The 13,162-nt window shown below is 40.6% G+C and overlaps 1 protein-coding gene across 1 annotated transcript; it reads right to left on the bottom strand.

The window, feature by feature from the left end:
- Positions 1 to 279: 279 nt before the first annotated feature.
- On the bottom strand, positions 280 to 8,848 carry LOC124119800 (countin-3-like). The gene is made up of 7 exons (XM_046482447.2): positions 8,780 to 8,848; positions 7,283 to 7,436; positions 7,014 to 7,137; positions 4,086 to 4,198; positions 2,557 to 2,652; positions 899 to 1,039; positions 280 to 405 (listed from the first exon to the last, which is right to left on the bottom strand). The coding sequence occupies exons 1-7, from the start codon at positions 8,789 to 8,791 to the stop codon at positions 320 to 322; spliced, it is 726 nt and encodes a 241-aa protein (XP_046338403.2). The 5' UTR covers positions 8,792 to 8,848; the 3' UTR covers positions 280 to 319.
- Between the last annotated feature and the right edge of the window lie 4,314 nt (positions 8,849 to 13,162).

Genomic DNA, 13,162 nt, shown 5'->3' with positions numbered 1-13,162 from the left:
TGCGTTTCAGTCCTTAAAAATTTCCTTCGCCATAATAAAAAAGATACATTTCTGAGATTGGTAGCCCCTGAAAGTATCTAAAACCACTGTTTTACAAAGGTGTGTATAGAAGATCCCAATAATGATGTTTCTGATAGTTTTGCCGCCTCGAACAACAAGCCCAGGTTACCTGGGACCTATTCTAACCTAATCACCATATGGATGTCATTTTATGTTCGTAAGTTGCAAGCCTTCCAAAATGATTGGTGTCTTTTACAAACAAATTTGAAACAAGAGACACATATTTGCATCTTTATTGCTCTGTACAAATACGAGATGTCTAGGAGGTGATGATGAAATTGACATCATGGGTGTCGTAGATCTTGCTGTGTGGGTCGCCGCTGCCGCACTTGCCGTAACATACATCTGGGAAAGAATGTATTTGATAAGTTTGGTGGATAACTAAATACTAATTAGAAATGAGACCCCAAAGTCCTAACAATAGTAACTATAGAGTGACCATCACCAGACTGGCTAAGATGTAGTCAGTCAGGGTGAGACGGGTCATCAAAAACACTTTGCTAACTTAAATATTTTTATGTATATTAGTCAAGCCATTAACATTATCCAAGAGAAAATGAGTCGATTTTGATACTAATTATTTCCTGCTACAGACAATAAATGCTCCCTTGAGATGTGTCCCTCTTTAAATTAAGAACAGAAGTATTATCTAACCTTGGCAGGGTTTATGGAAGGAAATCCTATGTTACATAATGTTTATGTACAATTGGAGTCCAAGTGGTACCTAATGTATTCAAGCTTTTTCTTCCTTTACTAACACATGGTTTGATCTAAAAGCAAACACCAAGTAAGACCATATTTCATGCATATGTGGCTCTATCTCCACATTAATACTTACCAATACTGAGTTTGTAGTGTCCAGGTGACCATTTTCGACAGGGTCCCTTCTTGGGGTCACAGTGGGGGTCAGGCTTGGCCATGAGGATGAAGCTGTTGGAGTAGGTGCCTGGCGGTGACCTCTGGATGAAGAAACTGTCACCTGTAAAGTTACATCATGTGTCGTTTAAACAACAGGTGTTGTATAGAAATGCCAGGTTCTGTTCAATACATGTAAACAACAGGTGAAGCCTAATTCTTGTGTACAGCACATGATATTGCTGGAATACGAGGGCTGGTCAAAAAGTTCTAAGCCTGACTAACTTTCAAATATGGGCCATAATAAAGTGAACTAGTCAATGTAGTACATTGTTTGAGTAGTTCATGGCAAGTGTATTTGGTCTGTTGAGGCCGTTTGTATATTAGTCACAGCCAGTTGAATGTGATGTGGGTCTAAATGGACACAGAAATGGAAAAGAATGAGAACCATCAAGTTTTTGACTTTAGAGAAAAGTACTCCCCAAGAAATTTATGACCGCATGTCACAAGTGTATTGGGATAAGTGCCCTAGCTATACCTCTGTTAAACGATGGGCAGCTATGTTTAAGGCTGGGAGAACAAGCCTTGATGATGACCCTAGGTCTGAACGTCCGTCAACTTCCATCAATGAAGATTAAGATGAAGGAGATAAAAAGTTGTTTACTGTCAGATAGATGTATTACCATTGCTGAACTTCAGGAACACCCCAGGTCTAAGCCATGGATCATTGACATTATTATTCATGAACATTTACAGATGAATAAGATGTCTGCTTGATGGGTGCCAAAGTTTCTAAATTCTGATTTTAAGGAAAAAAGAAGTAACATTGCCAGAGAAAAGTTAGAGCTTATTAAGGAGGATTCCGTCAAATTCAAAAAGAAAAAGAGATTAGTAACGGGAAATGAATAATGGGTCTACCATTATGATCCCGAGTCAAAACGTCAATCCATGGAATGGCACCATTCCACTTCTCTGACCATGCTGACACCAAAGAAATTCACGTCTTCAAGATCAGTGAAGAAAGTTGTGGCCACTGTATTTGGGGATGCAAAGGGTGTGATGCTTGTTGATTACTGAGAAAGTCAAAAGACAATTACCATGCCTACTATCGCCCGAGAGATTCTATAAAAGAAAACCAGTGAGGAATGCTGACTGCTGGAATTCTACTACTTCGTGACAATGCCCCTTCTCACACCTGTCGACTTGCAAAGGCTGCTGTGCGACAATGTGAGTTTGAAGAGCTTCCTCACCCTCCATACTCACCAGACCTGGCACCAAGTGATTTCCACCTGTTTCCTTAACTGAAAAACCCCACAATGACCTCAAAGCTGCCGTAAATGGGTTTTTAAGGGTGGCTTCAGAAAACTTCTTCCTGACTGTAATTGAAAAGCTTGACTATCAATATGAGAAGTGTATTGAAAAGCAGGGAGGTTATGTTGAAAAATGAAATGAAAAACACTTCCACAATTGTTTGTTATGTTTGTTAGGCTTAGAACTTTTTGACCAGCCCTAGTACTGCTAAATTAGGCATAAAACCAAACTGACTCACATCTCTGTTATGATTAAATGTGCAGACACTATGCAATGTATTGTCCATGTGTCCTGACATTTTCCGAGGACAGTTGATTCATGGTGACTTACCAATGGGAAGTCCACTGGGTGGCTGAACAACAACAGCTACTTCTCCAGCTCCGGTCCCGTTGTCGGAGGTGTAGGAGTAGCTAACTGTTCTCTTGCCTGAACCATATTGAAGAAACAAATCAGTATTCATGAATAATCAAACAAAAACTGCTTTTGGGAGGACTTGATTTTGACTGGTCTATGTAACTTAACCCTATTTAGCCTCCTTCAAGGAACCAGATCCGAAACCAGGAGATAAAAAAACAGCCTTAAGGCAAAGCATGACAGTTGATTCTACACATAACCAAACTGCTAAGTTTCAGACAATTCAGTTTCTTTGATTTCAATTATTTTGTCTAAGGACATCATCTCCAATGCTGAGCATTATGTTTTGTGCAAAACAGAGGCTGCTTGTGCATGTTCATTTTCATTCAAGGTCCTGCTTTGTTTAGGTGATTTTTAAGAAATATATGATCCCTGTCAACAACAGCTACAAAACCTTTCAGCTTAATCCAATAATCTACAGAAAAGCCAAATGTTGTCTCCAATGACGGAAATCCATTTACAATCAAACGAAGTATAAGTGGTCAGATGTATTCTAAGATATCTTTAAATAATAGGGGTGGTCAGGCTCGCTGACTTGGTTGATGCATGTCATCGTATCCTAATTGCGTGGATGTCAATTGCTGGATTGTCTGGTGCAGACTTGATTATCTACAGACAGCCGTCATATAGCTAGAATATTGCTGAGTGCGGCGTTAAACAACAAACAAACAAAATTCAATAATTCCATATTTAAATATGGACGTTTATGTAGGCAACTGATGACATGTTACTACTTTTGGTCAGGACAAACTTGTGACGAAGCACTTCTTTCAATATATATACTCACAGCCTAAAGAAACATGAACTATAAACATATAGAAAAGTATGTATGCTAAGAAGAGATGTTTCCAATGTGTACCAATTAATGACAAACCCAACAATCAGTCAATATCACGTGCAGCATATCGTGATAAGAATAAAGACACTCTGTGGTAACACGACAAACTTTACAGCCTAATCCTGAACAAGACACATGGTGCATCTCGAGTCATGGATCCATGAATGAGCATCAGTTCACACGAAATACCAGTATGTTAGTTTGTGCATCGAACCAATCTAATATCTCTTGAATATGAGTAAGTCTTCATATATTAACCAACATGTAGGGTATTCATTTCTTTTGGTGGTAAGTACACAAACCTTTGGAAGGTTATCATTTATAGAACAAGCATCCTCGAGATTTAACTACAAAAGTTCAGGGCAAAACTATACTTTATTACACTACACATGGGGGTAGAGCAAACCTTATTTCTTAAACAAGTTCTGGACATTCACTGATGCCAGCGCAGTTACCAATCACAACATACATTAGCATTTAATCAATCAACCAAGATCATATACGGAAGGTTTATCTCCTATAGGTATTTTTGACTCCAACTGAAAAGTAATACACATGAGTTGGTCCCTCCAGAGACTAATGTATCCCTGACAAATGGCGTACATACCTTGAGGTCCAATGGATGGGGTGACGGAGAGCTTTCGGATTTGGGCATCACCACGGTCAAAGATTTGGCACATGGTGAGCAGTTCACAGAAGTAGAATGAATCTAAGTTAGCCCTGCAGAAGAAATAAGAGTTTCTGTTTCAGTCCCTGTCATTCAAAAGGATCTTAGTCTGAGACAATCAAACTAACATGCTTTTATACAGGCTTAGGACCGTTGTGACAGTAAGGTCGCTGACATGACAATGCTGAAACATACGGCTTGAGTCTCAAGTTATTCAATCTAATATCAAACTTTAATGCAGAAAACACATTTTTTTGAAAATAATCTTCAACAGTGATGTATATGAGATTTAATGAGCCATTAAATACACAGTTAAATTACAGTTGTATGAGGTATGTCCTTTCTGCATGTTTAGAAATAGCTTTTCTGTCGTGGAAATGGAAAAAATAGACATCCCAAAGGAGTGAGCATGTTGGGTTTAACACCGCCTTGAACAGAATTCCAGTTATATCATGGTGTATCAGCCTAATGTAGGAGGAAAGCCTGAAGTGATGCATGTCTCAGATGTTTACCACTTTGGTGAAACCCAAGGGCACAGCAATTGCGCTGACAAATCCAGAAACATAATCGAGGTGAACCAGGATTCAAACCCACAATCAGATATTTCTGACAAGCGAAAAGGGACGCAGCGAATTGAGGCACCATACATGACTCAGCTACCTATGTCCCCACATCGCAAAGGACCACATGATAGTTGGTAGTGGTTTTTATGGTCAAAGGGAGGTAATCGTGTTTGTACAAGAGTTTACTCCCTTGCCTTTAGGTCAACACAGTGTTTCACTTTAAAATGTGTGCCCTCCATCAAAGGGAGCTAATCGTGCAGGACATCTCAAAATTTATGTCCCTTGTTTCAAAGGGAGGTAAGTTTGTTTAGCAAACGGTAAACCGGATTACTTCCCTTTCACCACCACCATCACAGCTCCACAAATCCAGTGATTCTTATCGATGTAGCAGGCAGGTAAAGAAATAAACCTAGTGAACCCGAATGAAGCTGAAATCCTCCGTGTGCGGCCCATGAAACCACACTCGTGACCGTCAATCAATCATGTATTCTCCTAAATTACAAAACACAGATTAGTGCATGAAAACGTTGACTGAGTTGTCTCCCTTCGACCTTTGACATAACAAGCCCCTTCCCAGCGAGTGACACTTTCGTTACTCTTCGAATATAATCGTTGCCACTAAACTGGTTCAGTTACGTGATTTAGAACTCAGCGTGCGTGTATGATTATCTCTTCCTTTATGCGAATCTTTGTGTAACAAAATTGGATTTGGTATGGAAAACCCCATTGCAAATAACCAAGGGGTAGTCGGTAGTGGTTGTTTATGGTCAAAGGGAGGTAATCGTGTTTGTACAAGAGTTAACTCCCTTGTCTTTCACTCCGCACAGTGTCTCGCTTAAAACTTCACACACGGCGTGTGCCCTCAACCAAAGGGAACTAATCGGCTAGAACATCTCAAGAGTTATGCCCCTTTGTTTCAAAGGGAGGTAAGTTTGTTTAGCAAAGGATTAAAAGTGACCTCCCTTTGACCACCAACATAAGGCTCCACAACGCCAATGATTCTTATCGATGTAGTAGGCAGGTAACGGAATAAACCGAGTAAACTCGAATAAAAACGAAATTGTCCGTGCGCGGCCCATGAAACCACACCCGTGACCGTCAATCAATCATGTATTCTCAAATTACAAAACACTGAGATTAGTGCATGAAACCGTTAATTATCCCTTTTTGACCTTGCATAACAAGGCCAATCCCAGCAAGTGACACTTTCGTTAATCTTCGATATCACCGTTGCCACTAAACTGGTTCAGTTACGTGAAGTATAACTCAGCGTGCATATTTGAATATTCTTCTCCCTTTATGCTAATCTTTTTATTACAAAAAATGGATTTGGTATTGAAAACCCCCCATTTCAAATGACGAAGTGGTAGTGGTTTTGTTTATGGTCAAAGGGAGGTAATCGTGTTTGTACAAGAGTTAACTCCCTTGTCTTTAACTCTGCACAGTGTCTCACTTAAAACTTCACATATGGCGTGTGCCCTCAATTAAAGGGAGATAATCGCGTGGAACAAATCAAGAGTCATGTCCCTTGTCTCAAAGGGAGGTAAGTTTGTTTAGCAAACGGTAAACAGAATTAAAGTTTCTTCCCCTTGACCACCAACATCACGGCTCCGGAAATCCAATGAGTCTTATCGATGCAGGTTACGTAATAAACCGTGTAAACCCGAATAAAACTGAAATCGTCAGTGAAACCACATCCGTATCCACTCAGGGTACACTTAGCTAACTACCTAAGTCTGAAATAAGAGCATGAAACCGATGATTGAGTTGTCTCCCTTTGACCGTTAACCGTTCAAATTCCTTCCAAGCGAGTGAAATCTTCGTCATTGCTACCACTGAAGGCTGAAGGGGCAAATTTGTCGTCGGGTGTAGTGCATAAATCTATCCGAGATAGAACTCAGTATACAGAAATCTATCCTACCACGCAGTGCTAACAAATGGCGATTCCAAGACAAACAGGGTTGGAAGCACTGAGGTCGCCGTCTCGGACCGGGTCATTTTACAACGGGCTATGGAAGGGTTTAGAAATGTAGCTTTAATTCTGTGACTAGAAATATCCCTTCACAAAAAACTATTAACCCCTTACATTAGAAATTAAACATTCGTGTTTTGTTTTAAAAATAAGAAAGTTGTGTTTTTCCATGGAAGGCCGGTGAGGGAGGAGAGACGGTGTCCTGATGATGTATCAGTTGTAAACCTGATTTAGCACACATCGTACTCAGCTCCGTTGTGTAATGATTCCGTCATACAACCACACTTTTCTGTTCACCCACACACTCAGACTGTGTAGCTTGGTTTCACTCACTTCACAAAGAGCTGAATAAACGCGTTGATACCGGCAAAGTTACAGAGGCGTCCACACATGGCCGCCTGACTCTTGTCACTCAGAGCTGCACACAGTTCCGTACAGGAACCAACGACCCCAGAGTCTGCAACAAACAAGTTGCATGTATGAATCCTAAACTTAACCATGATTATTTTATCCTCAAGATTCTTCAATCTTCATGTGAGAGACATTATAGGTCCACAGATGTGAACTTTGAAACAAGTATAACTGTACCTAGACGCCCTTACTGAGAATGACGTTGAGAAGGTCGGCACCAGCTTTTCTAGTGAACTGGACGCACGTCTTGCACTTGACGGCTGTTCCCGTGAGCTGATCTCCGGATTCGGCGAAGGCTGGCAGACACTGGACCCCCGTCAGGGCCGCCAAAAATACTGTGACACCCTACAACATGGTAAGAACCCCTTACAGAATCTCAAGACATCGGGTAATAAGGAAGCACGAGTCTGACAGATGTAAAACAAATATTCAGTCACATGAACGGATTTTCATCACTGGTTTTCAGTGATCTATTCCTATTATTTTCACCAATTCTCGCCCAAAGTAATCTCTTTCGGCAGATAATCAAGACTGATCATTCTTTGGCGTTGACGTTTTTATGTATTTTATGTATTTATGTTCACTTTGAGAACACTTTAAACGATTACACCATTTCGTTTTGCTGTAGACCCGTGAAGATCTTGGGTAGAATAGGTCTTCGGCAACCGATGCTTGCTGTAAAAGGCGACTATGCTTGTCGTAAGCGGCGACTAAAGGGATCGGGTGGTCAGGCTCGCTGATTTGGTTAATGAATGTCATCGATTCCAATTTTGTGGATCGATGCTCATGATATTAATCACTGAATTGTCTGGTCCAGACTGGATTACTTACGGACCACCGTCTTATAGCTGGGTTACTGCTGAGTGCGGCGTAAAAGAAAAAACCCAAACATAATCATAAGCAATATCTAAGAATCCCTTGCACGATTCTGACAACATCATAAGTATGTGTTTATGAATCCCTATAAAAAAGTGACGATGCCAAGAGATCGCGAAATAGTGAGCGTATCCTGCATCATGGGTGACATCCGTCATAAATACATGTAAAGGCAAGTCAAGTGCCCACCGGAACAAACACGGGAACACATTGTACAAGGCAAAATAGGAAAATGTATCTGGAAACGCCCTCTACCCTAAACTTTACCCATGAATTCATATAATTATACCATTAAGCTACAGAACTGGCATTATCTTTATTAGACATAAATAGCCAGTGACATTCAGAAACGTCTTCTCCACTTGACAAGACTATTCATTTTTCACCCCGTCAGTATGAAGTGTTTCAGAGCCATATTATTAACTAAGCCGTAGTCTGAGATGTCCCAAGTCGACAGAATGACGCTGAAGTCCCCTATGAGACACAAGTCATCGCAGACATCTGTCAAATCACACAGCGGAATCAGGACGACATAGAGCACTATCACAATGAATATATTCTTTATCTTGAACTAATTATCGGACTCTAGAGTCGAGAAGGGAGAATGAGCACATTTGATTGAAATTAATCTATTGTGTTGAATAATATGCATTTCGTCTAGAGTTTATATTTGTTTTTAAATGCAGGTAATCTTGTAACCTATTTTTAAAAATTATTCTTATATTCTAAACCCCTTTTCTTTTGTGTCTGAGTAACTATCACCGCGTATAATTTATTATTATTTATAACAAAATATCGTTAGTGTGAATTACCTTGATGTTCATTGTACGTATACCCCAGCCAGATCTACAGCAAGGAACAGGCACGTGCCAAAGATGTTCCTTTATAAAGCCTGATGTACGGAAGCCCAGTAGGGACATTTATTTAACACATAAACGATGCATAATAAAACACTGCAGGGAGAATAAACCACGAGGGGCGGAGGTGAGTGTATCCTGCGTTATCGGTGGCATCCGTCATAAACACATGCAAAGGCAAGTCCAGTGACCACCGGAACAAAAGCGGGAACACATTGTACAAAGCAAAATATAGAATTGCAACTGTTTTATTTAAGGAATAAACGACGAGTGGAAGTTGTTTATCGTACAGTAAAACACTTCACCCCTCGTGGTTTATTCTCCCGGCAGTGTTTTATTGTACGACAAACAACGACCACGAGTAATTTGTTTTCTTATATGAGATATCAACATTACATAAGTCTCTTTAAGGATCTTAGTAAAAATTACTCGCTTTAAAAATATTTACCCGTATTAAATATAATCCGACCGCGACAATGTCGGACAAGTCCATTTTATGAGCAGGGGTTAAAATGGGTCTTTCCCGCATATTTTCATAATTTTCACGTCGATGATCTCTACCTTTTATCATCCAAAACTGGCTCCCACAGGAGATATCGCTTGGATTAGATCAAGCGATATCTACATATAGAATACTAAACAAGCTCCCGTGTAATACCAATTTTATGAAACGAGTGAATAGTTCTGGTATTTGTTCGTGAAACGTGTTCCGAGAGTACATAAGCACGCGTTTTGGTATTACACAATGTGTAATACAGCTGTATGTTTATTAAACGGGTGATCTCTTCACGGGCAAGTAATAAACTGTAGATATCGCTGCAATGAAATTAAATCACAATGCTTTGCAGACCATTGTGACGTCACGGGTTACCATGACGTCACAATCAAATGACATCACTAATGGCTCTGCTACTGAAGCTGTTAGCAGTAATTTTTACACTGAAGTCACTGCTAATTACTGTCTACAAATTGAAAAAGTTTGAAGAATGATGTTGGATGATAAATAAAATCTCACCCTCGTGTCTTTTGATATCAAATATATCAACACTTTTTTTCCACTTTTATCAACTCGTTTTGATATATTTGATATCAAAAGATACTCGGGTGAGATTCTCTATTTCTCACAATACCGATTGTCATATAATCCCACTTTTGGAAGCGATCGTTCGGCCATTGTTTTATCTACGTTGCCCAGCTTCATCTATTGGTCCACAACTCACAAAACAATTCCCTCTGAAAAAAAACGTCGTTCAATTTATGACGTCATCGAGTTGCGAGCGCATATTTGAATCTAAAATGACGTCATGATAGAACAATGTTTTATCGTGAAATAAACCACGCTGCGTTTCTTCATTGTTCTTTGCCACTTATCGCGTTGGTATCTTATAACATACTAATACAGTATTGTTCCCCTGAATGGACATTAAAGCAAACCAACATCCGTCTATGCCTCCGCATGTATATCCCCCTGACCATTTGTCTCGTGATCCATATAATTATTTGTTTAACTAGTTTAATCCATTAGTTAGACATTTATATGAAGTTGTATTAACTCATAATGGTGTCGTCTTCTAAATGTGTTAATATGTTTAGGTGTTCCTGTGACTACATGTCGACTTGTCTTTCTGTCCTTCTATCATTTTTATCTGCGGGTCTTTACAGTAACAATTACATGAAGTCTATAGTAACTGACCTGATGTATGCCTTTATCATATTTATGCCTATTGCAGCAAACCGAACCCTCGTTTCGTAGCTCACCTGCTCAGTCACTACTGCGATATTTGTGTCTCCCGAAAGAGTATATAACATTTAAAACTTAAATATAAACTAATTTATCAGGGAAAAGGGAATTAAATAATGTCCATATTGAGCAATTATAAAACGAGGCTTTGAAAGTTTATTTTGTCTTTTGAATGTCTTTTAATTAAAGGGGCCGTCACACCATGACGTTCTGGTCAACGTTCTCTGAACATTTCAATCGTTCAATTTTTGAGCGTTCTAGAATGAGGATGACACATCTGGCGTCTGATTAACGTGTGCCTAACGCATGACTAGCGTGTGTCTAACGCACGAGAAGCGTGTAACAGCGACCAAGTAAGATACCCCTGAAAACCATTAGCGTGTGCTAACGTGCCACTGGCGCGCGACGAACGATTTGTCAACGTTAGACGAGCGTGTTGAGCGTGTGACTAACGTGTGAATAACGACAGAATAGCGTCTGCGTGCGCTGCGTGCGCTAGGGGACCGTTCAGCGGTCGTTGACAGGTCGCCAGTGAGTCGTTCAATGCAAAGCAAACGATTAGTAACAACCAAGTAACGCTAGAGTAACGACTGACTAACGATAGCCGAACGCGTGCAAAGCTCGGCGAACGTTAGTAAAACGTTCTTCAGCGTTTAAAATTAAACGTTGAAGAACGCTGGTCTCAGTGAGAACTTTTGTGCATGTTCAAAACTTTTTTTCCGGACCAGCGTTCTCCGCCGATTCCCGGCGATCACCGACGTTCACTAGCGTTCACACAACGCTCTTCTGGCGCTATCCCAGCGACCATGGGCGACTACCAACGTTTCCTCAAACGTCATAGAACGCTGACCAGAACGTCATGGTGTGACGGCCCCATTAGAGGTTTGTGGTACTACACAGATTCTATATAGCGATGTCAACCTTTTCTTGATGTATGGCTTGACGTGTCGGGTCGGCTGTTTCTCCCTTCTACTGCTTTCTGTGCCTGACGTCATGTTGAACTTCGAAGTTAATACACAAGCATAGAGTTTCAGTACCCAATAACCACCGCGTTATATCTGACAACACACTCTTCGTATATATCTTATTGTATGCTGGATGCACCACATCTGCATCTCCCACTAAGGGACACAAAGCAGGGATGTTATCTAGAGCTACAGAGGTATATACTATGTAATGTTAAGTAGCCAGTTTTCGCTTTGATCATAATTGCGGGGATTGACGATGCCCATGACGTTAATCACTGGATTATCTGGTCCAGACTCAATTATTTACAGACCGCCGTCATAAAGCTAGAACATTAATGAGCGTGGCGTTAAACAACAAATGAACAAACAAACATAACCAACCTGACGTATGGACATGTTATTGTTATAGAATGTGCACTTATGTGTACGCTGTTGATGATACGTGTTGGAAGCATACAAAACAGTACGTAAAGGTATCACAACACTATAACCAAATCATTTGGTGATACGTATTCAACAAATTATAACGACGAACAAACACATAATGTCTTTCGAATTATTTCCATTTATTTAATATGTTGTTGTTGTATGAGTAAATGCAACCCTTTTAAGAAAATATGTATACACACTTCTATTTATGAGTGCGGCGTTTAACAACATTCACTCACATTCCACCATGATCTATTTTGCACATCGCCTCTGAGCGGTGACGTAAGGTGATTATGGCACTTGGAGATGGGTTTAACGTGTGTGCGTGTACCAGTCCGGAATAATGCCGATTTTTATACTGCGAACCCACAGAGATACCATGCCGCAGTTTTAATATGAATACCCCTCTCAGACCAAATCAAGCCGACCAGACCTTGATTTAGCCCCTTAATGCCGAGCGCCCGGCAAGGTAACCATCTATTAACGTTCATTGGTATGACGCGGCCGGGGATCGAACCCACGACCTTCCGCTCTCCGGGAAGACACTCTCTGGCACTAGACCACGGAGGCGGTCGCCATTAGCTATATATATGATCTCATAAATGACAGCACAAGCTTTTATTACCAGTGATGACACCAGGTGTTCCCGAAAAGGACAAGCATGTCCTGCTTTACCGGTAAGAAATGCTTACAGAGATATAATTCAATAATCAAACATGGCCACCAAAGTAGTAATATGGAAAATGTACTAGTATGTATTTATCTTGACGCAGAAGGTTCGAATGTGAACGTGCATTACGAATGTGTTACATTTGCGTTTCATGCGGACAGCCTCCGTGGTGTAATGGATAGAGCGTCTGCCCGGAGAAAGGAAGGTCCGTGGTTCGATCCCCGCCCGTGCCATACCAAATACGTTAAAGGTTTGTACTTGTTGTCAGCCTGCCTGGTGCCGGTATTAAAAGGGATACAACAAGGAGGTCGTCTCGGAGTCAGTATACTATGTCTGAGTGGGGTATCCATGTTGAACTGGGTTAGCACTAGTACAAGCAGACACACACGCACACACACATACGTGCTTGCTCGTGGCTATATAAGTGAAATCATCTTGAACGCGACGTAAAACCCCATTTCACCTCACCTCATCTCATCTTCATGGTTTCGCCAAAACAGCCATTTTGAAAAAGTAATTTTGGTCCACCA

This window comes from Haliotis rufescens, unplaced genomic scaffold, assembly GCF_023055435.1.
Source record: "Haliotis rufescens isolate VD_foot unplaced genomic scaffold, xgHalRufe1.0.p SCAF_3, whole genome shotgun sequence".
In the NCBI taxonomy this organism is placed as follows: domain Eukaryota; kingdom Metazoa; phylum Mollusca; class Gastropoda; order Lepetellida; family Haliotidae; genus Haliotis; species Haliotis rufescens.
The sequence above is the reverse complement of the archived record's forward strand: the minus strand, read 5'-3'. Positions and strand labels throughout refer to the sequence as shown.

Excerpts from the sequence above, each read along its gene's own strand:
- LOC124119800 (XM_046482447.2), bottom strand. Across the intron at positions 7,138-7,282 it reads CCTTCTCAACGTCATTCTCA|ACTCTGGGGTCGTTGGTTCC; the intron begins GTAAGGGCGTCT and ends TGTTTGTTGCAG. Across the intron at positions 1,040-2,556 it reads ACCCAGTGGACTTCCCATTG|GTGACAGTTTCTTCATCCAG; the intron begins GTAAGTCACCAT and ends GTAACTTTACAG.